The following is a 26,211-nucleotide window of genomic DNA, read 5'->3' on the forward strand; positions in this document are numbered from 1 at the left end:
TCACCCTGGACACTCACGATGGCGTTTGTGAAGCCCTGTTAGCAACCCCTCCACCCAGCTGGTCCTGTGCAGCCAGCACACTGCACAGAGTCCCGCTGAAGAACTTTCCAACTTCCCCAAGGCACCTAAGGGGTGGAGACCGGGGTGCGTTGGTGGCCAGAGTCTCGGGTGGAGACAGACCCAATGCACAGAGATAAGCGAGGTGGACTGAATTTGTGAAAATTGCGAGGAATACCCCCGAGCGTGCAGGCTGTGTGTGGGGCGGGTTCAGTGCAAGCAGTGGCCGAGTGGTTTTCTCCACTTACTTCCCAGCGATGCGCTCCTTTCGGGATAAAGGTCAGCGCCGTCGTGGGTGTGCGAGTGTCCGTGTGTCCTTAGAGAAGTGGCCGGAGACCGCGTAACAGTGAGGTCTGTGCTCAGGCAAGAGTGGCAGGCGTGCGCGCTGGGGGCCGCCTGGCCTGCAGGGTTCAGGCCGGGTGCCCTGTGGTCTCCAGAAGGCTGGCTGCTCAGAAGTTAACTGTTTGCGAGGGCTCATCTCAGAGCAGCTGCGAGTGGTCTGGGGGCTCTGGACCGGCAGGGACGGGGCAGCCGCGTGCCTGGTCTGCACTCGGAGGCTGTGTCCTTCATGCCCACTTTTGGTTTCAGCCTCGTGGAGAAGCACATGGAAGCTGATTCTCCCCAGGGGAAAAATGCTCGAATCCATCATTTTTTTAATGTACTTTTAGGGAAGCATCGATCCTTTCCAGTCTTCATGCTGAGAAGGTCAAACTGAACGGCCCAGTCTGCCCTTCCCTCTCTGCTCCCAAGTGTTCGCCTGGCTCCGGTATTCTTTATAGGGTTTTATTTTCCAAACGCCCATTTTGAGTGATTAGACCTTTGTACAAACTGATGATGTGTAGGGCCCCTCACGCATCTGTAGCTAAGCCCCCCACAAATTCAGGGGGCGCTTTGGAAAAGCGAGACGGCTTTCCCTACCGCACAGGCCATGGAGAGCTCTCACCCCCCAGGGAGGAGATTCGTAGGACCCACACGCTGAACTCGGCAACTTCAAAAGATCATTTACCAGTTAAAGTTAAATTGACAGTGGAAGTCTGAAAGTCAAGGTTCTGTGGCCAGATGGCCTTGGCCTTCCGACCCATCTTCAGAAGCTGTGGTCAACGTGGGCCGTGTCTGTGCCGTCGTGCGTTCTGGATGCTTTGTGGTGGATGCTCAGCTCTCTGGTGGCTGAAGGTCTGTGGGACCACGACCCGTGGATTCCGTGCAGGGTGCAGAGCACGTGGCCGTGGAGCGTCTGATGGCTGAGCGAGGGAACCCCACAGATAGACGCAGAGGAGGAGCTCAGGCGTCAGCTCGCCGCCTCAGGGATTGGAAGGGAACCCCACAGATAGATGCAGAGGACGAATTCAAGCGTCAGCTCGCCGCCTCAGGGATTGGATCCATCAGTTTGATGGACTGCCTCTCCCAGGTTGGTGATGTGTCTGCTGTGGTCTCAGCCGTGATGTGGACCAGCTTGTCAGGCCTGTGCACGCAGATGTCTCCCTGCCTTGCGGGAGGGGCGGGGTATCCGCAGGGTTTAGAGACAAAGTCGACTGGAAGGCGAGGAGGTGAGAGCCCGGCCGCTGCAGGGACGCGTTGACAGGCGGTGAGTCCTGGGCTACCTGCCGCTGGCCACGGGCCCAGACTCTGGAGACTCAGGCAACGTAAAAACGATCTTTTAAGATCGGAAGTCATTGACCTTGCGAGCTTGTATGGGTTTTAGGTTATCGTTTTATGTACGCAGGTAAGTTTCCTGACTATTTCCAGGGATAATTCCATGGTGGAGCCGGAAGCTGTTGTGTGATGTGCCCTGTCACTCTGGAGGGCCTGGCCCCCGTCGAGCTGGGCAGCTTTCAGCGAAAGACCACTTCCGCTGAGAGGAGCTACCTTTTCCTTCCCCCCAGACTGCAAACCCTCTGTCCCAGCTCTAAAGCCTGGTTACAGCACAGATTCCTGATCAGTCCCTCCTTCTCCCTCTTCCTCTGATGGAAGCAGCATCTCAAGCCTCTGCGAGGGCAGCTTATGGGGGCGGGTGGGGGGGGGGGCGGGATCAGAGGACACAGACCCAACCATCCGCTGCAGGGCTGAGCCTGTGAGCCGCGTGCGGGCCGCCCAGGGGTCGCGGTGGCCCTGCTGGAGCGCGTCGCCCACCCTGTCACCTGTCCTTTCTGGGAGGGGCTGGCCCACGTTGTAGTGTCCTTGCAGACAAGTCTTTCTGAGCAGACCTGCTGGTCCTCCCAGCTGTGAGATGCAGCCCAGGAGGAGGAAAGTGTCGTGGCCTCTTGCTTTCTCAGGCACCCGGGCTCTTCCCTGGGCTCCAGGCATGTTCTCAAGGCCCCACGGGCCCACCTGGCCGTCCGGTCCTTCTTCAGCATGCCCTCGGGATTCTTAGAGTAGTTACTGGATTTAACTGAAAAGGAGTATTCTAGCGGAGTTTACAGCAGGCATAGTTTGAGGGAAAACCAAGCCTGCTTTTCCCACAGTCGGAGCCACTTTATCGCCCTTATCGGATGCCATGGGGCTTCCTCCCCATGGAGAACGGTCTTTACACCTAAGCTGCCTCGCTGTTAATGCCACACTTCACTTCGGCTCTGCCCACCCTGCGCCCTGTCGCTGTTTGGACCACAGGGGTCCCCACTGCAGGCCCCCTGCTCAGACTCCCCCTCTCACCGGCCTTTCCTTCTCTGAGCAGCCTGGACTCTCGCTGGGAACACCCGGCGTCTGCAGCTACAGGCTTCCCGGCCTGGAGGCTCACGAGATGCCGCCTCTGTTCCCACGCGTGCAGGCCTGGTGGGCCAGTGGCTCATGGCCGTGGCCTGCAGGCCTGACGGGTGAGCACCGGGCCTCCCCCTCGGTGCTTCTGGACAGTTGCTCACTGTGCCATTAAAAGCGGGTGAGAATGGATTTGTTTATTCTCACTTCAATTGCGTATACATTGCCTGACTCCAGGAAATGTTTAAGAAGTTTATTTACCTGTGTGAGTAGGGAGGGTGCGGCCTGTCTTACGATGTCCTCAGTGCAGTAACGGATTTTGCTCCCAGAAAGCAGGTTTTAAGTGATGTGGGGGCCAGCCCTGACCAACCAAAGCCTGTTCCCCAGTTACACACCTGAAACGCGAGTCAAAGTACTTCAGCCACGCCTCGTGACTGCAGGTAGAGCTGGTTCTCGGTGGAGGTGCACGTTCTGAGTCCCCGAGCCGGGCGCTCCGAGTGGGCGGGGGGAAGGACAGAGGCAGCCTTGCGTGGCCGGCGTGCGGTGCCTCCTGTGAGGCCGGGAAGAGAGGCCCCAGGAAGCTGTCCGCTCCTCACTCCCCTCGGCCACGTGTCCTCGAGCATCTTCTCCCGCTTTTGAGGCCCAGAATCCTTGACGGAGCAGGTGGGCAGGAAGACAGGCGCTTTCTAAGATCCCAGTCTGTTCAGCCCTTGTTTTGGCCTCGAAACCTCATGACTGGGCTTTGCTCTCTTCGAGTCCCGTAAAAGCATGGCTAGCAGACGTGCGGTTCTGGCGGCACGTGGGGATGTACTTTTAATTCCTTCTCTTCCCAACCAATAATAATATTGAAATTTTGGGTAAACAACATTTGAGAGGTACTGAAACTTGAGATTCACTTAACTGCTAAAATACTACTCTCTTATCCACAAACCACCAGTTATAAATGTTTCCATGCCCAGTTCAGTTGACAGCAAGAGACTTTGGAAGGTTATGAGCCAGGAACTAGTAAGAGATGCTGAATGCCTTCTCGCCCTCCCTGAGCTGCGGACCTGAGCGTTTGCCTCTAACGTTACGTTCTCAGGGTTCAGAGACTGTGGACCCCAGTGTCCAATCATGCAGAATAATGGTGCACAAAGCTTCAAGTGGCCACAACGCAGTGGAGCCGTTGAAGGCTGCCTTCATCCAGACCGTGGAATAACCGAGGAAAAAGTTTGAGCTGAAATGCCGAGTGGAAAAAGCAGTACTGAAAAATGTACAAGCAGGATGATCACAGCCACACAGGTGAGAGAGCAGCGGGTGGAGGTCCCAGGCTCGTGCAGCCCAGAGGTTGACCTCGGCTGTGCTCTGATGGTCGGCCTGCAGGGGGGCTTCCCCCAGTGTTCGCTGATGGGCATTCTTCACCTGAAACTGGGAAAAAAGGAGCACGATTGCCACAGACCTCAGAGGAGAGAGGCCAGTGTTCCCACGGGGCCTCCAGTGGGAACGAGGGGTGGGAAGCCTGGGTGTCAGAGCTGAAATTGTCCCCTTGGCAAATGTGTCCCCTTGTTAGAGTCGAGAGCCGTGTCTGGTCTTGCGGTCGTGTCTGCCGAGTCCTGTCACCGTGGCAGATGAGTGACAGGTGATCAGTGCAGTCGACGGGGCCTCAGGAAGTCAGGCGCAGCGACATCCAGAAACCCATCTCTTGTGTGGGATGACCGTGGGCTTAAACGCATTTGTACAAGAAGCCTGTGTCAAAGGTGAAGAAAAGGAGGAGAGAACTGTGATACTTCGAGTGCTTAACGTGGATCTGAAAACCAAGTTCCGGAGCAGACCCGACCCAACAGCACTGCCCGTGGGGAGGCCCCGGCGCTCGGCTGTCTGAGAGTCAGGCCGGGCTCCTCTGGTGGACAGAATCTGGGCTTGTGTCGGCCACTGCTGAGAAACGGCTGTGACCACGCGGACCGCGGCAGCTTTCTCCAGAATCTCCCCGGTCCCATGTGGGGTCCGGTTCCCGTGACGCCCAGAGAGCCGTGTCCAGGAAGAAGGGCCTGTCACGCCCCATCTCAGCGTCTGGACACCTGAGGTCGCATAACATCACATCCCACGAAAAGGCAAGCTCCTATGTTGGGAATCAGCTTTTAGCCACTTTAGAAGAACTGTTTCTCTTTGAATCGGAACACATTTTGCCGCAAATACAGTTATTTGTCATGCCCGTCATCAGCAGGCAAAAGTAATTCACTTTAAGGAATTTATTTTAAGCTTACAGAAAAGGAAGAAATATTTATAGAGATATGGAAAGGAAGACATGTATTTATCAATAAACTTATTCGTTACTTATAATTAGTATTTATATATAATTTTAAAGTGAGAAGACTTCTGCTCAGCCCCTTAGCTTTGATGGCCTAATGTAAGAAAATAGAGTGGAATAAATTATTCTATTTTTAGTTTTTTCATCACAAAGAACGTATGAGAAAATGACATATGATTCATTTCTCCTAAATTTGAATATTTATCCTTAAGTTGCACAAGCCTGTCTTTAGGTTTGGAAGTCACCTCGGTGCCGGGGGACGCTGCAGCCAGCAGTGCTGTTTGGGCCTGAGAGGCTAGAGGACGGGTCTGCCCTCCCGTGTACGTCATCCTCCTTGGGACGAAAACGCCAAGACATTCAAAACGAAAGGAGGGTCACCTGTGCTTTTGAATAACAGACACAATCTATGTGAAGAACTGGGTGCTTTGGGTAATTCTAACCCGGAGCGTGGCATAGTTCACCCTTTTGGATAGAACGATGGACCTGCTCTCCAGGATGGGGAGAGGGGGGAGTGGAGGGACAAGGAAGGGGACAGTGAGTGTGGGGACGGGTGTCACAGTTGCTGCCCCGTCAGTGCCACGGAGTTTCCCAAGGCAGGCACCCCCGGGCCCCTCCCGCATGCGCCCTACCTGTGCAGGGCCGCGGCCGGTTTTCCTGGCGTGTACTTGGCTGTTCAGACTTCTGGACAGGAGAAGGTGAGGCCGACCCCTCTCCTTGCCTCCTGTCACTGCGTCTCAGTCATCTTTTAAAGTACAGAAATGGTCTCAGATTTCAGACAGGGCTGGGATGGGGTTTTGTGTCCAGGACACGTAGGTGCCTGGAGTCCAGTGACCACAGGTGGACAGGAGGGGCCGCGGCGAGTTTCCCGCCAGCACCTCTGCCTGCCATGCCAAGTGTTCGTCACACAGAGGAGCTCAGATCTGCAGAGCACCGAGCAGAGCTGCTGCTGTCCTGTGGTGCTGCAGGCTTCCTCCTTGAATCAGTGCCCCTGATACAGAGTGTCTTTAACTCAGCCTTTCCTAGCCACACACGAGAATTAAAAATGTGCTGCAGGGTCCTTCCTGTGCAGCTTCTGACTCTGTTCAGAGTGCGTAGGAGCCAAATGATTGTAGATCTGCACCCCCCCTCCGAGGCACAAACTAATAATTGGTAGTTTATGACGCTTACTCCAGACTCCCCCCCTCCATGCCCCCCTACCCCCTGCCAACCCTGGAGCTGTTAGTGACACTGGGAGCTCCGTTTGCTCTGAACATCCAATTTTTAGTTTTCAATTTTCTTCTGATGAGTTTTCTGAATGTATGAAAAAGAAATGAAAGGATTGCTGATTTTTTCCAGCAAACAGAGCAATTAAATTCAGAATAAAAAGAAAACCTTTCAAGAGTAGTTGAGAATAAAAGTGAGAAGTTTTCTTACATAATGAAAGAAATGTCATATTCAGATAAATCAGCAGGAGCATGAAGACGTTTCCTTACCGAAATACTCTCTCTCCTGCACTTCTGTACATGGTGAAACTTCTGCCACATTGTCAAATACAAAGTATTTCAAATTAAGCGCTAGCTTCCCAAGGAGAGTCTTGAAGAGATGGACAAAATAGATAAACCAGGAGATCCAGTCTCGGGGGAAGTTTATACATTTGATGGCCTCCCTTGTAGAAAAGCACGCAGAAGGATCTAACTTGGGTCGGTTTTCCATCAGCAGAGGACCCTGTGCTGAAGCTGCGTTGCCCCCAGTCTGTGTAGCAGACAGAATGGGGTCTCCTGAACACATCCCTTACCAGTCCTGGGACCTGTGGCGGCAAAGGCACTTTGAAGGTGATCGAATTCAGGGTTGTGAGACAGGAGGTGCCCCTGGACCTCCAGGTGGGCCCCAACTGTCATCACGAGGGACCCGAAGAGGGAGGCGGTGGGTCCCCGTGATGTGAGGAAGGGCCAGCAACGCGGGAACGCGGGCGGCTCCATAAGCTGGAAACGTCTGAGGGCTCCGGGAGCAGCCGGCCCCGCACCCCGGAGCCCTGAGGGGGCCCGCGGGCTGCGTGGAGCCCAGCCTCTGGGGGGGTTGTTCTGCGGCCTCTCCAGCCCACCTCCCAGCTCCAGCCCTTCCCGGAGACCCTCCCGGCTGCCCCGGGCCCTCCCTGGGTCCTTTCACCCCATGCCTCTGGTGTCCTGTCCTTTCCCCTGCTCCCATTTCCTTTATTTTTCTTTCCATTCTTAAAACATAAACTCCCGAGCTCGTTTTTCCAGCCTCATACACAGTCTCCTGTTCGTTTCTTCCCCGGCTGATTCCTCGATGGAGGTGTCCATCCTTCTCTCACCAGCACAGCCTGGGTGTGTGCTTTTTAGTAACACGTGGAGATGAAGTTAGAGTTGGTGGAGCCTGTGGAGCACATGGGATTAACGGTTTTAAAGGCCCTGCCGCTGAGCTGCACACGCGGTTTTGTGTGAAAATGGAGGTTGGGAGTCGTCACCCTCCGTGTCCGCAGCTGTGATGGGTGTGTGCCCGCGATTCCCAGTGGCTCTTGGAATTTACCTTTGGCCAGGTGACAAGACAGCTTTCACCATCTTGAGGAGTAACCTCTCCAGCTCTTCCTGAGGAAATAGGCACCCCTGCAGCGGAGGAAACCGGGGCCCCTCCCCGCATCCCCAGGCCACGCCCACGTGTCCCGGGCCTGGAGTGCAGCCCCTCCCTTCCGCCGCCGCGCGTGCGCGCTGGTGGCACCTCCTCATCCATCTGGAGCTGTCTGCTGGCCTCAGAGCCGCAGTCCTGAGTCTGCTCACCTCCCGACCATCAGGAGGTTGGTGATTTTGTGCACTTTTCTAATGAGCCAGGTCCCAGAGGTAAAAGAAGCCACCACAAAATACTCAGCTCTTTCTGGAAACCTCAGACCGTCTGCTGAACGTGCTTGCAGGGAGGGGCCCTTCTTGACGCATGCACAGGCAGGGGGCATCTTGGGGAAGCGAGTTTGCATCGAGGCGATCTGAGTTCTGACTGCCCAGGGGTTGCCCACCTGCTCCAGTGACTGCACACGCGTGTCCGGTGCAGACCCTGCAGTGCCCGTACGTGTGCGCGCGCGCGCGCATGCAGACGCAGAGCTACAGGACGCGGTTTCCTAGGTCCAGGCGCTGGCCAGGGCTCTGAGGTCCCGGGAGGCTGCCGTGACTGGAGCCATGCCCGGAGCACCAGCCGGGGAGCGGGAGCTGGGCTCTGGTGCACTGGGCCCGGGAGGAGCCGCTCTCCTGCACCCTTTCCTTTTTCGAGCGTAAATAGGTTTCACATGTGGCCATGGAAGGTGTGACACACGTGAACTGCCGCTGAAGACGCCCTTCTCAGTGTGTTACTTTTTGGAGACGGGGGGTCACCTTGCGTCATCAGAAGTGGACGTAAGTGATAACTTACGAGAGAGGAGCTCTCTCTGGGGAGCTTTCCCGTTTCCGTCTTACTCGGCGTCTCGTTTGCCGCCTACGCACTGTCTAGACCAGAGGTCCTCAAACTTGCCGGCACATCAGAAGCACACAGAGGGCTTGTTAAACCCAGACTCCTGGGCCTCGTCCCCCAAGTGTGACGCACCAGCTCTGGCCTGGGGTCTCCACCCTTGTTTCTCTAACATGTTCGTAGGTGCGACTGGTGCAGTTCGTCTGGGGACCACACTTTGAGAACCACTGGCTAGAGTGCAGCGCTCAGAGGTCCCGGTTGTTGCACTGTTTTGTGTTTGGGAATAACTTACGAGAAGTCGGTTTTAGGTTTTCTGTTTTATTCCTAGTTGAGTCTGATTGATAGGGTGACCAGCCATCCTAGTTGGTGCAGAACTGAGGGGGTTCTTGTAATGCTGAAACAGGGGACATTCTGGGGAGACTGGGGGGACCTAGCCGCTTCGGACATTGACTCGGCTTCCCAGACGCATCCAGAGTGGCTCCGGTACGTCCTTCCAGAGGAAGGGCTGTGCACGCGCTACCCTATGTTTCTGGGCCGCATGGGAGAAGCAGGGGCTCTTGGGACTTGAGTGATACCTGCCTGCAAAGCTCAGCCTCTTATTCTTCTGAAATAGGAAACATAATTGAGACGTTCGTATTAAAAACATCGTGTTGGGCTGGGATTTTAGCAGTCTCTGCATTAACACATCTGTGATTTGGGGGAGAATATTACTGATGTGAGATCCCAAAGGGAGTTCTGTTCTGTTCTATTTCAAAACCTTCGTGGGTTCAGCATTTTTGCGCGAGGTGCAGAGATCCGTTGGTGTCGGAGGTAACTCCCTGTGGAAGTCATAGCCCGTAGCAGAAGCGAGGCTGCCACACAGCAGCCCACCTTCCTGCTCTTCTCCCAGGGACTGGCGGTCTCTGGAGGCTTCGTGGTCGCTACCGCTGTCCTTCACAGTGAGTGACCGACTCCTCACTTTTACCTTCAGGAAAGTTTGGGGGGTTTGGGGTTTTTAAAATAAATTTATTTATTTATGGCTGTGTTGGGTCTTCTTTGCTGCACACGGGCTTTCTCTAGTTGCAGTGAGCGGGGGCTACTCTTCGTTGCAGTGTGCAGGCTTCTCATTGCTGTGGCTTCTCTTGTTGCGGAGCATGGGCTCTAGGTGCGCGGGCTTCAGTAGTTGTGGCACGTGGGCTCAGCAGTTGTGGCTCGCGGGCCCTAGAGCGCAGGCTCAGTAGTTGTGGCGCGCAGGCTCTAGAGCGCAGGCTCAGTAGTTGTGGCGCACGGGCTTAGTTGCTCCACGGCATGTGGGATCTTCCCGGACCAGGGCTCGAACCCGTGTCCCCTGCATTGGCAGGTGGATTCTTAACCACTGTGCCACCAGGGAAGTCCAGTTTGGGGTTTTTTAATTTATTCATAGAAAGAAGTGTGAATCTTTCTATGGACAGAAGTAACAAGGGAATCAAAAGAAGTGGTGCCCCGGAGTGGATCCTCCCTGCAAGGTGGTTAAAGGGGCGTCCTCTAATCCAGCAGCTTCAACACTTGTGCTCCCCAAGCACAGCTTGTGTGTCTTTAACACACTCAAACTAAGTGGGAATCTACAGAGGCAATAGATGTTTTTCATTTGAACGGATGTATGTTCTAATTTAAAAGCTGGTTTACTGCCACAGTAAATAATCTCCAGGCTTTTTCTGAGTGTACGTAACATCCGTGGCATAGTTGCTCACTCACTGGGTTGTGGGCGGATGAGACGCTTCACCTCGCCCACGCTCACTGACCCTGTCTCCACTGCTGTCCGTCTCCACGCCTGGCCCCCCTCCCTCGGCCCCCTGGGGACACAGCCGTGCACACGTGCACAGGGCTGGCATGCCAGCAGGGAAACACGTAATGTCGCAAGATGGGCTTATTTCAGACGAGCATGTCAGGTAGAAGCGACAAAACCCAGCACCGCCGTTTACCAGCTGTGTGACCCTGGACGTGCCACTGACCTCTCTGAGCCTCAGTTTCCTCACAGTGCAGACTGTAAGGCCGCCCTCCTAGTGCTGTTGGGTCAATGCAGCAATGGCAGGTGGTAGGTACCAGTAACTGACACTGCACTAATTAAGTGATTTTAACACGCATTTTGTAAAACTTTAACAACTCCAATACTGAGACCCAGATGACTGTATATGACCCTAAAGAACATTAAATCTTTCAATTTTATTTAAATTTAATTTTTTGTTAAAATTTTAACAATCTTAAAATGATTTTTTTAACATTTAAAATTTAATTTGAACGTTTAAAACACTATGTCATAGTTTAATGGGCAGGTTTTTTCTTTCTCGGGGATGTAATGGTGCCTCTTACAGCCAGCGACCCCTTAGAATCAGTGAAACAGGGTAATTGTTGTCATTCTGCATTTTCAGGCCATCACGCACACTTACTTATTTTCATGATCCCGTCCTTGTTCCCGGACATTTCTGGTGGCCCATGGCCTTCTTGTTAGTATATTTGGGAGAGCAATGAGTAGAGCACAGGCTTGGGCTTCAGACGAGCTGGCTTTCAGCTCTCCCCCGTCCGCTAACCAGCTACATTGCGTCGGGCAAGTCTCGGTTTCTTTATACTTAAAAGGGGAACCATAGTATTTACTGAGCAAAGTTGTTACAAAGATTAAATTGAGATCGTGGACGTAAACACAGCCCACTGTGGGGTACATAGTAGCTGCTCAGTTAATGATGAGCGGGAAGCCAGCCGTGGCTCTGCTTGCTGCTGACAGAACGTCATCCACCGCAACTTTATGTGATTTCCTCTGAAGCGGTCTAAAGCCATCCAGAGCCGCCCTTGTCCAGCTGGTGGCCATACCAAGTGGTAAGAAAACTAGGCCTGGGGGGTGCCCACATCCGGACCAGCTGGGGCAACAGGGACCAGACTTTCCCTCCTGTCCAGAACAAGCAAAACAAAAACACAAAACATGGGAAAATGGTTCTCGGGGCACCGGACGTCAGGCAGCAAGGACACTGCCCCGAGGAGCGGGAAACAAGTGAAGTGAGCCCCTTAGGTGCCCGGCTCACTGCCCTGCGAGGGCTTCCAAGACACAGCAATGGGACAGGGTCGGTAGAGGCCAGCGGACTCCCTGGGTCTCGAGGACAGAGAGAAGAACTCAGGGAGGCCGGCCGGCAGGAGGACTCAGGACAGAGCTGCTCAGACGGCCCCCGGCGTGTGCAGGGGAGAACTGACCAGCACACGCGTGTGAGGAAACGACCCAAGGCTGGGAAGAACCACCCAAAAGGGTTGGCGCACCAGGCGTTGACACGGGGCCAGGCACAGAGCCTGCTGCCTCCGGCCGGGCTGGAATAGGGCACTGTCCACAGGCATTGGCTGGAGTGTCCGACGGTCTTGCCTCTGTAGTGGGGATGTGTTGGCCCTGCCTTGGGCGCTGCTCCAGACCTGCCTAACAGATCTTAAAAGGAAGATCCAAAAGGACCGACCACCCTGTTTCCAGGTAAGTTAACTGTGTCCCAGAATAAAGTTCAAGAGTATTTGTAACAATGCAGAAATATTAACTGCCTCAGCAAGGTGAATTTCACAATGGATGGAATCCAACCAAAAATCACCAGGTTTGCAAAGAAGCAGGAAAGCGTGTCCCATAATGAAGAGGAAAAGAATCTATCAGAACCAACCTTGACTGACCCAGATGTTGAAATTAGCAGCAGGGGGCATTAAGCCCATTTTTAGAACACTGTTCCATACGTCAAAAAAGTTAGAGGGAAATGAAATCTGCCGTGTCCAACGCGAAAATTACATCGGATGGAATAAAGGGTCGACTGCACTGCGAAGGAAGAGCTCAGTGCCCCTGGAGACCATGTGAGATGAGACACAAAAAAAAGAATTTTCCAGAAAATGAACAGAGTGTCAGTTCTGTGGGACAACTTCAAGTCCCCAAATGTACACGTAGTCGGGGACCCGGCAAAGAGGGGAGAACAGAAGAGGTGCGTGAAGAGATGATGGATAAAATTTTTCCAAATTTCATGAAAACTAGAAACACACAGATCCCAAAAGCTCAGCAAACCCCAAGCGCAAGAAACAGGGAGAAAACAGCACAGAGGGGCCTCATGATCATATAGCACAACCCAGGGACAAGGAGAGCGTGTTACAGGACACGGGACACACGTGGGACAGAGATAGGGATGCAGGTCTCTGTACATGTGAGTTACGAGCCTCAGAAAGTTGTTAAAGCAAAGCACGTAAATCGGGTCCCCTGACCTGCCCGGTAGACGCCCCAGGAACATTTTGAACCAAGGCCTGCGTGAGCAACAGGAGGCTTCGAGGAGATTCCTGTAGAAGAAACGCTTGTACATGTAAACGTGCAGCTGTTTCACTCTGCTTAACAAAAGCCGTCTTCTCACTGGTCTTGTTCTGTCTATTCCTGCCCATTTTCCCTCTGCTCTCTGTGCAGCTTGCAGCCTTGAGTATTCATTCATTAGGCCAGGTAAGGCCCACCTGACTTAAGGAGATCCTGGCTCTAATTTAACTGTATTAGTTTTTCAGAAGGTATTTAGGAAGCCCCTAGCGGCAGGACACTGGAGCGTACAGATCCCGTGTTCCTGTAGCTTGTAGGCAGTGGAAAGGCACAAGGGACAGAAACCCTGGGGATGGAATAGAAGAGGAGAAGGAAGGAGTTTGCATGTCGGCGGTGCTGGGCCGGATGCGGGACTTACAGGTTCACCTGCCCAGGTTGCCAGAAACACGTTTACTCCCAATACCCAGTGTCCGTATCACAAGACGCTAACGTCTCTGATTCAGAGTGGTGGGTGTAGTTCTTCAGTCATACTTCCCCTCCGTTCCACGCCAGCTATGACTCAGGGGGCACGTCCCTGATTGCTCCACTGCTGGGTGATGTTAGTCAAGAGACAGTTCATTCAGACAGTAGAAATCACCTTCTCATCACAGTGAGAGCTTTCCAGAGCTCATCGCAGGGTCGTGTCAGGGGCCTGCACTTGGGTGGTTTTACGGGCTGTCGCTCGTGTGTGCAGTGGCTGGGCGGAGGGCACAGCCCCGTGAGAGGGGGACGTGGGGGGCACGCCTGTCCGTGTTTGCAGCCAGCCCAGCCCAGGTGACACGCGGGCCCACGCCAGCCTTTCCTCCTGCGTGTCCTCAGTGGTTCCAGAGGCGTAGCTGGCGTGAGCTGCTCAGCCTGTGACGGCCCCTGGCGCTGATGAGGGAGCCTCATTTCTCCATGCAGCCCTCAGAGCAAGAAAGTCATCTAACCGCAGCATCCGTGAAAACACGGGCTCTCCAGCGTTGGCTGTAGGTGGTCTCCAGGGCAAGTGACAGTTTGTCAAAGTCCCATCATGACGTCCCGTCATGTGTGTATATGGAGAGCTGAGGTTCTTTTAATAAATTCATGTTCCTTGGGTGGATACCCGAAGTTGGAAAAAACACTACCCCCCAAATCTGTGTACACCTCTGAAGTGAGGTGTAGTACGGCTGACACGTGGTGGGTGTCAGCAAACATGGTTGTTTGTGCTGAAGCCTCTCTTTCTCTCGCACCCACTTCTCCTCCCGCCGAGCACGTGCTCTCTGCCAGGACCCCTGCGGCACCCTCAGGCACTCCACTCCGGCTCATCTCAGGACAACAGCCAGGTGACACTTGGTACGAAGCGAGCCCTCCCCGGGGCTCCACCTGCTCAGAAGGGAGCCCTGAGTCCGCCCATAGCCCCCAAGGCGCCCCGTGATCTGCCCTCTCCCGCCTCACTGAGCTAGGCCCCAGGGACGCACAGACCGGGCCACCAGGGAGCTGGAGAGCGGGACTGGCTCCCTCCCGCCCTCGGTCCCCGTGTCCATGTCGCTCTGTCCCAGGAACCTCGACTAAGCAGCAGCCCGCACTGCGGCCCCGTCCACTGCCTCTGTCTCCCAAGCGCCTGGCCAGCACCTGACCCAGTTGCCCCTGGACTGCCTGGCGGACAGATGAGTTGATTCCAGCCCCTGCTCACCGTGGAAGGACAGGCCTGCAGCGCAACGCAAGGAAGTGTGGGCTGAAACTCAGAACACCTGGGGCCCGAATTCCGGTCGGTCGTGACCTTGATACTCGCCGCCTGTCTGACCTTGGGCAAGGTCCAGCCCTGGAGCCCGGGCCCTGTCCCCTTTCCTGCAGGGTGGGTGCCTGGGCCACTCCAGCCCTGACACCCAGTCGTCCTGAGAAGCAAGAAACCATGTCTGCCGGTTCCGCTGTCCCCGTTCCCGCCGTCCCCAGCCGAGCAGGCCTGGGGGCGAGGCCTGAGCGTGTGATTGTCCCTGGTGGGAGGGACCGTGTCCTCAAGCAGGCGGGGAGGGTGCTGGTGAGGTGAGGGCTTTCCATGCAGCCTTTTCCTCTCGTCTGGGAAGTAATCGTAGTTGTGATTTTGCCTGAAACTGGGGACTAAATGGACTAAACCCCATAAACTTCCATTTCCACCCTTGATCCCAAACATTTTTCTCATTCTTTACTTAAAGTAGATATTCCCTGGGACAGAGGAAATGGAGTTTTGCAGTGTTTCGACAGATGGCGCTGCTGGTAGCTATTATCTGACTATAAAAAAATAAATCTCAGCTTTACTAACTTAAAAAAAAACTCATTAAAAAATCTGTCTTGCGTCCTGGGATGTGATCCATTCACGTGTTTAGTCCTCATCTGACTGACGCCTCAGATGGTGAGTGGTTTTGACCCTTCTGGATAGTGAAGCCAGCCTGAAATGCAGAGGAGCCCAGCCCAGGGCTGGCCCTGATCATAGCTCCCAGCGCTCACCCAGCGCTGCCTTAGAAAACACCACCAAGTGCTTTACTCAGAGGAAGAGAGAAGACCGTATTCGCAGATAAGTGCCGTCCATTTTGGCTCTGGACATAAATACAAATGAATGAGGACCTATCTACCTAGATGCTTTGAAGAGATGCAAATATTGTCTGCAGTGACCACACTCACAGAGAAGAATACAGGGATTATTCAGAGAGGCTGGAGGAAGGTGCACGTCTACTAGAGCCGAAGGAGAAGACGTCCCGCAGAGAACCAAGGCCCAGGCTCCCCAGCTCCCTTCCCCGGACCCACGTTTCCATCTGGCCTCCAAGCAGGAACGCTTTCATTCTGCAGCCATACACTGGCTTCTGGGTGTGGCTTCCCTGACTGCATACAGCAGCATAGATTACAGATATTTGGCAGGATTCCTCCTTCTCTGGGAACCAGGCAAGTCATAACACCCACCGAACGCTCCGCACTGCTGTGCAGGGAGGAACGGCCTCATCTCAGGTTTCAGAGCGTGGGGCCCGAGGCCGCTGGGCTCGGCTGCCCCCCGCGAGCCATGGCCCCAGCCAGGACGGGCTTGGGATTAGAGTGACAGGCCCCCATTCTGCCACCAGGCCCCTCCCGCCGCCACTGACCAGCCTGCATGCCCAGGGTGCAGCCAGCGCTTTGTCTCAGAGCCTGACTCTGCCCTCTGCCTATGGCTCCATCACCCAGAGCGGGAAAGAGAAATTACAAAAGAAGGCGTTGGCATATGACGCTACAAGACATTATTGATGGGCTTCCCTGCTGGCGCAGGGGCTGGGAGTCCGCCTGCCGATGCAGGGGACGCGGGTTCGTGCCCCGGTCCGGGAGGATCCCACATGCCGCGGAGCGGCTGGGCCCGTGAGCCATGGCCACTGAGCCTGCGTGTCCGGAGCCTGTGCTCCGCAGCGGGAGAGGCCACAACAGTGAGAGGCCCGCGTACCGCAAAAAAAAACAAAACAAAACAAAAAAAAATTATTAATTAGTAACCCCAAGAAATGTTGAATGAAACAACCGCAATTTTTCTTCACCCTGAGCCTCAGATCCCCACTTGTGTGCCCTCTGCTGCTCTCCACCTTCTTTGGTTGGTTCCTCCTGTTGGACGCAGGTGTCGGCACCTGCCCCACTCCAGACACTGGGGAGAGTCCCACTGGCGGAGGACCGAGGCCCTGGGGAGGGAGCCTGTCTCCTGAGCATGGAAACGCGAGCATCTGTGTGCTCTGTGAACATAAGGAGAGGGGAGGGATAGAGTGTCACTGGCCTTTTAACTACTTTTTAAGATTAAATAGGTTTCTGGCGTGGTTTTTTTTTTTTTTTTTACTTTATTACTAGTCACTTAGCAAACAAAGAACTGTACTATCTTTATACAGTTGACCCCTGAACAACACCGGGGCTAAGGGCGCCGAGCCCCTGTGCAGTCGGAATCGAGCATAACTTAGAGTCCGTCCCCATCTTTGCGGTTCCCGTACCCACGGTCTGCATCCGCAATTGAACCTCGGCAGGCCATGGGTGCTCCTGCAGCGCCGCGGTACTAGTTGAAAACAAGAGTAATAACACTTGGCACTCCTGCGTGCTATTTAAAATCTCACTGCCTTTTGGCGGGGGGCGGGGAGGTAAGTAGTAAAAGAGGGGCAATCGTGTGTCAGAAGGACTTGGAGGGGAAAAGCAGCACTTTAGCCTGAGGTCAGGGCGGCGTGGCTTGGGTGCCCGGCAGCGTTAACACAGCTAGGACAGGGTTGTAATTCTAAGTGACAACTAAAGGGGGAGACATAACAGTTTGCTTGGGGCCAGGTACCACACTTGCCCTCCTCCCAGCTTTAATGAGGTGCACTTCATTAGAAGTAAAAATCACTCTCTCTCAGTTCCAATTGGATGAGTTTTGGCGACAGACATAGTTGTGTGACCTTCGCCAAGAGCGTTTCTGTCACCCCGGAGAGCTGGTTCTCTCCTGCCCCTTTGCAGTCTTTTCTTTTCTGAATGTCATAGAAAGGGAGTCTTTCATTTGGAGTCTTGTGTTTGGCTTCTTTCACACGACAGCGGCCGAGATCCACCACGTTCTCCGTGTCTGTGGTCCGTGTGTCACTGGGTCGCACCCCGTCCTGTGGGCACATCAGCAGCTGAAGGTCACCAGGATGTTTCCTTTGGGACAGATGTGAATGTTGCTGCCACAGACGAACGTTCACGTACAAGGTCTGTGTGGACACATGTTTATTTCTGTCGGGTAAATACTCGTGAGTGAGGTTGCTGGCTCACATGGGAAGTGTATTTTTAACTTTTGAAGACACTGCTGAACTGTTTTCCGAGGGTGCTGTGCCCTTTTGCCTTCCCAGCAGGGTGTCCGAGAGTTCCAGTTGCTCCACACCCTGCTGTTCATATGTTGTTTCAGTCACTCCTCAACGACACTATAAATTAGGGGTTATGGTTACTATTCTCATTTTACAAATGAGGAAACTGAGGCATGATGAGATCGCGTGCCTCGTGTGAGGCATGTAGCTAAGAGATGGTGGACTCCATTTACACGGAACCAGGTCTGTTGAAGCTGTTCTTAACTGTACTGTTCCTAAAGCTAGAAGAACTTGTGTTGCTAATCTAGGGGATTTTAGGACAGAAATATGACCAAAAGCCAAGAGCCTAGGACTTCATCTAGTGGGTCGTGAATACAAATTGGACTATATGCAAAGGAACTTTTTAGTTAAAACGGATTTAGGGAAAGCACAGGTGAGATGAAAACACCTCTCATGTCTAAAGCTTTTATTCGCCAAAGCCAGCTTATCATGACATTTTCATATGCTTCCCCCGTCCTTGAGGACAGGGGAGGAGACCTTGCTGGGCCCTGAAACAGTGCTGGTGTTTTCCTAAGTGGGTAACGTTGCAAAGTGCGCCAAGATCTTTCTGGACATCGACTCCTTTTTCTCTTTTCTTTGTGTTTGTCTTAGAATAAATTAGCAAATAAATAAATGAATCCCATCAAATTTCTCACAACTGCGCGTGCTTGGGAAGGTGAATTGTCTGTGTTTAGAAAGCATTGCAGTTTTAGAAGAGAACGTTTCATAAGCCCAGAACTGTCAGAAGCCCATACCAAATAGTGAAGGCTGGGCCCTTGTACGCGAGGGTCCAGGATGTGGAGCTGGCTCTTCCAAGTTTAAATCCCACAATCTTTCCATTAAAATCAGAAGAAGGCGTTTCCACGTGAATATGCTAAATGGGTTCTGGAAAATCAGATGCGTAGCTTTCTTCACTCAACTTCAGCCCTTTACTGAGATGTCCAGGAGGACCAAGAAGGTGGGTGGGCCTGGCTGCTCCCCGAGGCTGCAGGAAGCCCTGCCAGCCGGACAGGGCACCTCCCGCCATCCTCAGAGCCATAGGCTTGGTCCTGAGTGGGGACCCGGGAGCCTTGATTCCGCACGCACAGGGCTGCTTTCTCCCAGCCCCGTCAGAGCCCTGCGTGCTCCGACACAGCTGCCTGCAGACTGAGGGATTCTTCCAACAACGTGACAGACCCTGCAGTGTGCCGTCATGCGTGTCTGTCAAGCAGAAGCCTTGTCACTTTGCAACAAGTGCTGGCCTGTCCGGGTGGCAGGACACGGCCATGAGGCAAGCGCGCGCACATTCCTGCCGGCGTTGACACATGCCCTGGGCCCGTCACCTCCCCAGGATGTGTGTGTGCATGTGTGTTTGCGTGTGTGCATGTGTGTGTGCATGTGCATGTGTCCATGTGTGTGTGTGCGTGTATATGTCTGTGTGTGCGTGTGTGTGTCTGTGTGTGTTTTGCTTCTCTCCTTTTCAACCCCCTGCCCCCCTCAGGAGGCAGCAGTGAGTGTGAACTGTCAGACAGAACAGACCAAGCGTTCAGTGGTGTCCAGCGCACTTGCGGGACTTTTCTCCAGGAAACCTCACCCAGGGCGATTGTCATGAGAAGCAGCCTTTCAGGTCGCTTGTATCGGTGTCAGAGTGACAAGCGTGCCTGGGCTCCCCGCAGCAGACGTCCTTGCAGACCGAGTTCCGTAGTCTGGGGACAGGAGCTCCCCAAGACAGGCCGCTTGTGGGCGACTGTTCGGTGCTTCCGGCGGCTCCGGCGTTGCCCCTGGAAATCACTGTGCCTTTAATGTGACGACCTCAGCGGACCTTATCAAGGTGACATTTCGTTCCAGCTCAGCTCCTGGGGGGCGGGGGACATAGGGGCAGAAGACAGGCGCCGTTCCCAATGGAAGAAACAGAGCCACAGTCACAGTCAGAGCTGGCATCTGCCCAGCCTCGGGCTATACGCACCTCGGAAGACAGAAGGTTTAAGAAGACAACGCCTATTGCAGACCGAGGGACTCCAGTATCTGGGGTTGGGATCCCCAACGCTTCAGTCCTGATACGGGCCAGGCCCCCGTGTGGTCACTGCAGCTCAGTGCCTTCCTGTCCTGCCCACACAGCCGGCCGCCCAGAGCCACGTCTTGTCACTCTGGAGGCTTCGGCAGGGCCCACAGGTTGGGAATTCGCCAAGAGAAGCGCTTCATGAGTGAAGGTCACCTCCGGTGACCTGGGGACGGTGACAGTGGGCTGATGGACAGCCCGTGTGAGGGACACTAGGGTCTCATAGGCAGGAGGACCTCTGCTCTGCAACCCGCCGAAGGTGTAAACTGCAAAGTGAGTCTGGTCTCAGTGCACGGCCCTGGCCTCATGCGTGCAGTTACAGACTAGCTGAAGTGAATGATCAGTTCAACAGGTATTTGTGCATCACGACTACGGTTTAGCCACGCCACACATCCAAGAACAATATATTCCATTGTCAATCTTTTATTTTGTTTTCTTTCCTTTTTCTCCCCTTGTCTCCAGGAGACCAATGAATTGTTCAAAGATAATATATAGAGGAGATTTCAAGAGCATTTACTTTGGCACCATCTCTGCCCCTTTGCGGTCTGGCTAACAATAAAGCTAAAATTTGTTTTGTAGTGATGGTTCCAGTTGGACTGGAATCCCTTTGAAGTTCCTGCAGTTTGCTGTTGTGAGAGCTCAAGATATTATTTGACTGCAATAAAACACTCTGCGCGTTATCAAAATATGGGACACAGTGAACTGTAGCAACACGCAACGGCCAGACTCACCCCCGGGGGTGCCCTGCAGGCCTGGAGAGCACGGCCCGTGCAGACGAGGGTCCATCCATAGGGTCCGTCATTACCCCGAGGGCCATTCATGGGCCTTAAACTCCCTGTAGGGCCCATATCAGCAAGGCCCATTTGCTCTGGGGAGCAAAGAGCAAACCTGAACAGACCAGCAGCCATACCGAGGGCACCCTGGCCTGACCTGGTGACCGTCGGTGTCAGGGTTCAGCCTCCCGGCTCTTGCGTCAGCTGACCTAAATTATTTCATGCTATTGTCACCTCTAAGGTAATATAGTCATTGTCTGGGGCTCTATTTATGCTTTAAAGTTCTTTCCCACCCACCCATGGCTGGGAGTGGTCCGTGAGCGTCAGTGGAGGAGGGTGTCCCAGGGGAGGGTGTCCCAGGCTCTCACCTGCGGGTTTGGACCCAGTGCAAAGGGGTGCTTCACTCCGGCGCTGCTCCTCTGAGATGCACGTGTCCTGGCGTCAGGACAGAGGCCCGGCTGCTCCGGACATGAGAGCCCCCGCCAGCGTGCAGTGAGTGTGTGCGTGTGTGTGCATGCACACCTTGGGGCTGTGTACATCTTTTGGAAAGCAGTTTTGTCTAGGGTGGTAAACAGCTCTCACTAAGAGAATGTGTTACTTGGCCGCCATGTTCCAGGTGTTAGAAAGGGCTGCAGTGGATTCTTGTTTTAAACAAATAATGAAACCCTCGTAGTGTTTAGTGACACGGCGACTGGGCTGTGTTCCACTGCTTGTGTAAATGAAAATATTTTAAGTGATTTTTTTATGATAAGTTTAAATAACCAAAAGAAATGCCTGGAAATATATTTTGGCACAGGGAGATCCCTCCTTACAGGAATTTATAAATATGTCATGTGGGAAAATAATTATAAAATCTATTTTAATCTTCTCACCTCTGAATGAGTCCTCAGCTAAAATGTTCTCCCTGTCTGGTTTTTACCACTGTCCCTGCCTTATGTGTTACCTTCCCATGTTTGATCTGAGTTGCATTTAGTTGGGGAGAAAAATGAAAGTCCATTGAACTCACTTCTGGTTTCCCTCCGACGTGTACACGTGTCCTCACAAGGAGGAAACAAGCTGAACCAGCTGAAAGTCCCCAGCTCTTCTTAGACCCATCAGAGCACTGAGGGCAAAACGCTGCCCCCAGACTGCAGAGAGAGGTGAATGCAGAGCTAGCACGAGTAGAACCTCCCACTGGGCTGGCCTCACGCACAGAGGGTGATTGGCTGGTTGCTAGAGGCTGAGCATGGACTCTTGAGAGGTCAAAACTCTTAGGGCCCAGCATTCAGGGCCCCGCATCCATGACTTTTATCTTCAGGAGCCCTGCTGGTTCCTGGGGTGAAGGAGGAGAGAAGTCACCCCACGCCTGTGCTGGGGGATGAGGAAAGTAACCAGTCTGGAATGTGTCCAGAGCCCTCCGGTCCCTTCCCTCCAGGGAAGCTCTGTCCCCAGGCCTGACGGATGTGGGGGAAGCAAAGCTCCATCCCCTTGAGCCCCCTCGTCTCCCTGAAGATGGAGCAGAAAACTGAGAAACAGCTGTGAAGGTCACAGCCAGGGACACAGACCCAGAAACAGAAGGAGAAGTAATCGTAGGATCATGCAGTATTTCCCTTCTCTCACACTTACACCACATCAGCAGCCTCCTGTGTAATTACACAGGAAACTGCAAGGTTCAGACCCTATTTAAGAAGGAGTCTCTCAGGAAACCCAAAGAGAAGCGGGGAAACAGAAGCACAAGGACCTGGAGGACATTTTGGCCTCTGGCACCTACAGCCACATCAGACAATAAACACAGCCTCCCTCCTAGCCAGGTAAACACAAGACCTCGCACTGAAGACCCTTTTACCTTAGTTCCTTTTATCCAATATATCGAGCCCAGCTTTCAGCTACAAGACGAGCTAAAAGGTGAAAAACACAGTCTGAAGAGACAAAGCAAGCATCAGACCAGTCTCAGATATGGAAGAGATTTGGGAATTACCAGACTTTAAGTTACAATAGCTATGATTAACATGCCAAGGGCTCTAATGGAAAAAGTGGACACCATGCAAAAACAGATGGGTAATGCAAGCAGAGAGGTGGGAATTCTAAGAAAGAATCAAAAGGAAATGCTAGAAATCAAAAACGCTGTCACAGAAATGAAGATTGCCTTTGATGGGCTCATCAGTAGACTAGACACGCCTGAGGGAAGAATCAGTGAGCCTGAAGGTATGTCAATAGAAACTTCCAAAACTGAAAAGAACGAGAAAGAAGAATGAGAAAGACTGGAACAGAATATCTAAGAATTGTGGGACAATTACAAAAGGTGTCACATACACATCATGGAAATACCAGGATGAGAAGGAAGAGAGAAAAGAATAGAAGAAATATTTGAAGTAAAAATGGCTGAGAAGTTTCCACAATTAATGATAGACACCAAACCACTGATCCAGGAAGCTCAGAGAACTCCAAGCAAAATAAATACCAAAACATTTATGGTTGGGTATGTCATATTCAAAGTACAGAAAGTAAAAGACAACAAAAACGTCTTGAAAGAAGCCAGAGGGAAAAGACCCACCATATCTCTACAGGAACAAGGGTAAGAATTATATCAGACTTCTCTTTGGCAACCATGCAAGCAGTAAGAGAGTGAAGTGAAATTTTTAAAGGGTTGAAAGAAAAAAAAAAAAAAAACCCAGAATTTTGTGTGTAGTGAAATTATCCTTCAAAAGCAAAGGAGAAATAAAGACTTTCTCAAACAAATAGAAATTAAAGAAATTTATCACCAGTAGACTTACCTTGTAAAAAACTGAAGTTAGAACAAGTTCTTCATAAAGAAGGAAAATATTATAGGATGTATTTGTGGATGTTGACAAAGTGATTCTGAAGTTTATATGGAAAGGCAAAGCCCCCAGAAAAGCTACCATGACGCTGAAGAACAACAAAGTCAGAGAGCTGCCACTGCTTCAGTGATCAAGACAGCACGATGTCAGCAAAAGAACAGACAAATAGCCCCGTGGAACAGACCCTCCCACACACGGTCAGATAGTCCTTGACAAAGGAGCAAAGGCGTTTCAGTGGAGAAAGGACAGTCTTTTCAGCAAATGGTATGGAAACAACTGGATGTCCACATGCAAAAAAAAAAAAAAAAAAAACGAATCTAGACACAGACCTTACACCTTTCACAAAAATTAGGTCAAAACGGATCATAGACCTAAATGTAAAATGGAAAACTAAGAAACTTTTGGAAGATAATATAGGAGAAAGTCTAGATTATCTAGTGACTTTGGAGTTTTTAGTTAAAACACCAAAAGCACAGCCCATGAGAAAAACAGTTCATAAGTGAGACATCATTAGGATTAAAAACTTCTGCTTTGTGAAAGACACTGTTAAGGAAAAAAGAAGCCACGAGCTTTGAGAAGAATGTTTGCAAAACTCATATCTGATAAAGGACTGGTATCCAAAATATACAAAGAACTCTGAAAATTCAACAGTAAGAAAATGAACAACCCAATTTAAAAATGGGTAAAAGGTCTAAACAGACACCTTACCAAAGAAGATACACAGATGGCCAGTAAGCACATGAAAAGATGCTCCATGTCTTACGTCATTAGGGAAGTTAAAACCATAATGAGGCACCACTGCACACCTGTTAGAATACTGAAAACCCAGAACACCGAATGCTGACAGGAATGTGGAGCAACAGGGTCCCTCCTTCATTGCTGCTGGGAAAGCAAAATGGTGCAGCCACTTCGGAGGAATGTTTGCAGCTTCTTAAAAAGCTAAACATCATCTTAGCGTAGAATCCAGCAGTCCCACTGCTAGGTATTTACCTTTGGTCCACATAAAAGCTGCATGTGACTGTTCTTAGCAAATGTATTAATCATCATCGAAAACTGGAAGCAAGACGCCCTCCAGTAGGTGAGTGGAGAAATCATGGCCCCCAGACAACGGAATATTATTTAGCGCCAAGAAGAAATGAGCTCTCAAGCCGCAAGTCACCATTAAGGAGGAAGCTTAAATGCATAATGTGCAGTGAAAGAAGCCAATCTGAAAAGGCTACGCACTGAACCATTCCAACTATACGACATCCTAGAAGAGGCAAAAGCTACAGAGACGGTGAAAAGATCCGTGGTTCCCAGGGATTAAAGGGAAGAGAGGGGGTTATAACAGGTGGAGTACAGGTTGTTTTCAAGGCAGCAGAACTGTTCTGTACAGTCCTGTGGTGGTGCACGTGTGACATTTTGTCAGAACCCAGAATGTGGTACAACAGAGTGGACCCCAGTGTCAAGTGTGGACTTGAGTCAGTGTGTCGGTTTGGTCCATTTGTTGCCGCAAGGATGCTGCTCTGATCTCGTGTTAGCGGGATGGGTTGCACAGGGCCTGGGGAGTGGGGCTCACGGGAGCTCCCTCTACCTCCTGTGTCATTTTCCTGTGAAGATAAGACGGCTCTAAAAAGAGAAAGCCTGCTTTAAGGAAGGCCCTTGGACACACAGCTGAAGAGAAGTCAGAGGAAGAAACGTGGATCCTTATCGACCCGAGAAGGCGGTGGGGCGGGGAGAGGGGACCCGGCGCAGCCCTGGCGCCCGCCCTGCCGTCTCGGGAGCTGTGGAGCTGTGCGCCCCCCGAGGGGAGCAGCCCGAACGCCTGGGACGGCGTCGATGCCAGGATGCTGGCCACGGCCTGAAACCGGAGAGGCCCTCCGAATCCCAAACCTCATCTGTTTTTGCCAAAGCGCACGCCGCCGTGGGCCTGCCTGATCCTCTGCCAGCTGCTGTGGGCTGATCAACGGTTTGTGTCATGCTGTGTTTAAAGCAGGGGAATTAGGGACGGGGTGGTGCGTTCCGAATCCCGCTGAGGTGTCCGGCCGGGCGTGGGGGGCTACAGAGCCAGAACCCGGCTGTCTTCCCGACACGCCCAGGTGGGACGCCAGCCCGAGACCCCCGGCTTCCCACCGGCAGGATGGGAGGTGGGGCCGAAGAACGTGCGTGAGACAGGGTGGAGACCGTGAAGAAATCCAGCCGCCGTTCCGTGCCCCGTGAGGGGCCTGGTCCCTCTGGGAGATGCTCGGTCTGGTGGCCAGATAGGTCCTCTCTCTGCGCTCAGGTCCAACCTTTGCATCCGCTGTGTCCCGGGACCCTCGAGACCAATCTCTGAATTCTCTTTCCCCGTCTGATTTTGCTGACAAGCAGACCAGTCGTTGGGAAACGTCTAATTTTACGTCAATCTTAAAGACTGAAATAGTGACAGAGAAGACTAGACATGAAACTGGCCATTTCAGAGAGACGTTCATTCCTGAGAATTATCTCCCTACTGAAAGAATCCCGCAAAACTCTAGGTCTCTTTATGTCTGTGCGTGTGCATACGCGTGGACCCACACAGGCACACAGACGTGCACACACGCCCAGGCCCCCATCGGTGCTCTGGGACCCCACCCCTCCCCCCTCTCCCCACCGTCCCCAGGCCTGTCCAGTCCCTGCCCTTCCCGTCTGCTGTCCCATCCATTCAGTGTCACGTGGGCACCACACGGCTTTATCACGTCGGAAAACGTAACACAGCAATGGCTTCAGAGGGCCAGCACCTCTGACACCCGTCGTTCCTGAAGCCAGACCCGGGTGTGATGGTACTGGGTGGGACTGGGCGTCGGCTAACCCAGGACAGAACACTCTTTTGGAGAAATACAAAGAGAGGGGCTTCCCTGGTGGCGCAGTGGTTAAGAATCTGCCTGCCAATGCAGGGGACACGTGTTCGAGCCCTAGTCCGGGAAGATCCCACGAGCCGCAGAGCAACTAAGCCCATGCGCCACAACTACTGAGCCTGCGCTCTAGAGCCCGCAAGCCACAACTACTGAAGCCCTCGTACCTAGAGCCCGTGCTCCACAACAAGAGAAGCCACCGCAA

The 26,211-nt window shown here is 52.8% G+C and overlaps 1 protein-coding gene across 4 annotated transcripts in view; it reads left to right on the forward strand.

Moving 5' to 3' along the window:
- Positions 1-26,211, forward strand: part of GMDS (GDP-mannose 4,6-dehydratase) — a 479,880-nt gene that overhangs the window by 424,789 nt on the left and 28,880 nt on the right. The window contains exon 10 of one of the 4 annotated variants that reach the window (XM_060163829.1): positions 3,830-3,996. The exons of the other annotated variants lie outside the window; for them this stretch is intronic. Coding sequence (XP_060019812.1) covers positions 3,830-3,946 — 117 coding nt within the window. The 3' untranslated portion in view covers positions 3,947-3,996. Of the gene's footprint in view, positions 1-3,829; positions 3,997-26,211 lie in introns of those variants that run through there. 4 annotated transcript variants of the gene reach the window in all.

This window comes from Lagenorhynchus albirostris, chromosome 10 (assembly GCF_949774975.1).
Source record: "Lagenorhynchus albirostris chromosome 10, mLagAlb1.1, whole genome shotgun sequence".
Classification (NCBI taxonomy): Eukaryota; Metazoa; Chordata; class Mammalia; order Artiodactyla; family Delphinidae; genus Lagenorhynchus; species Lagenorhynchus albirostris.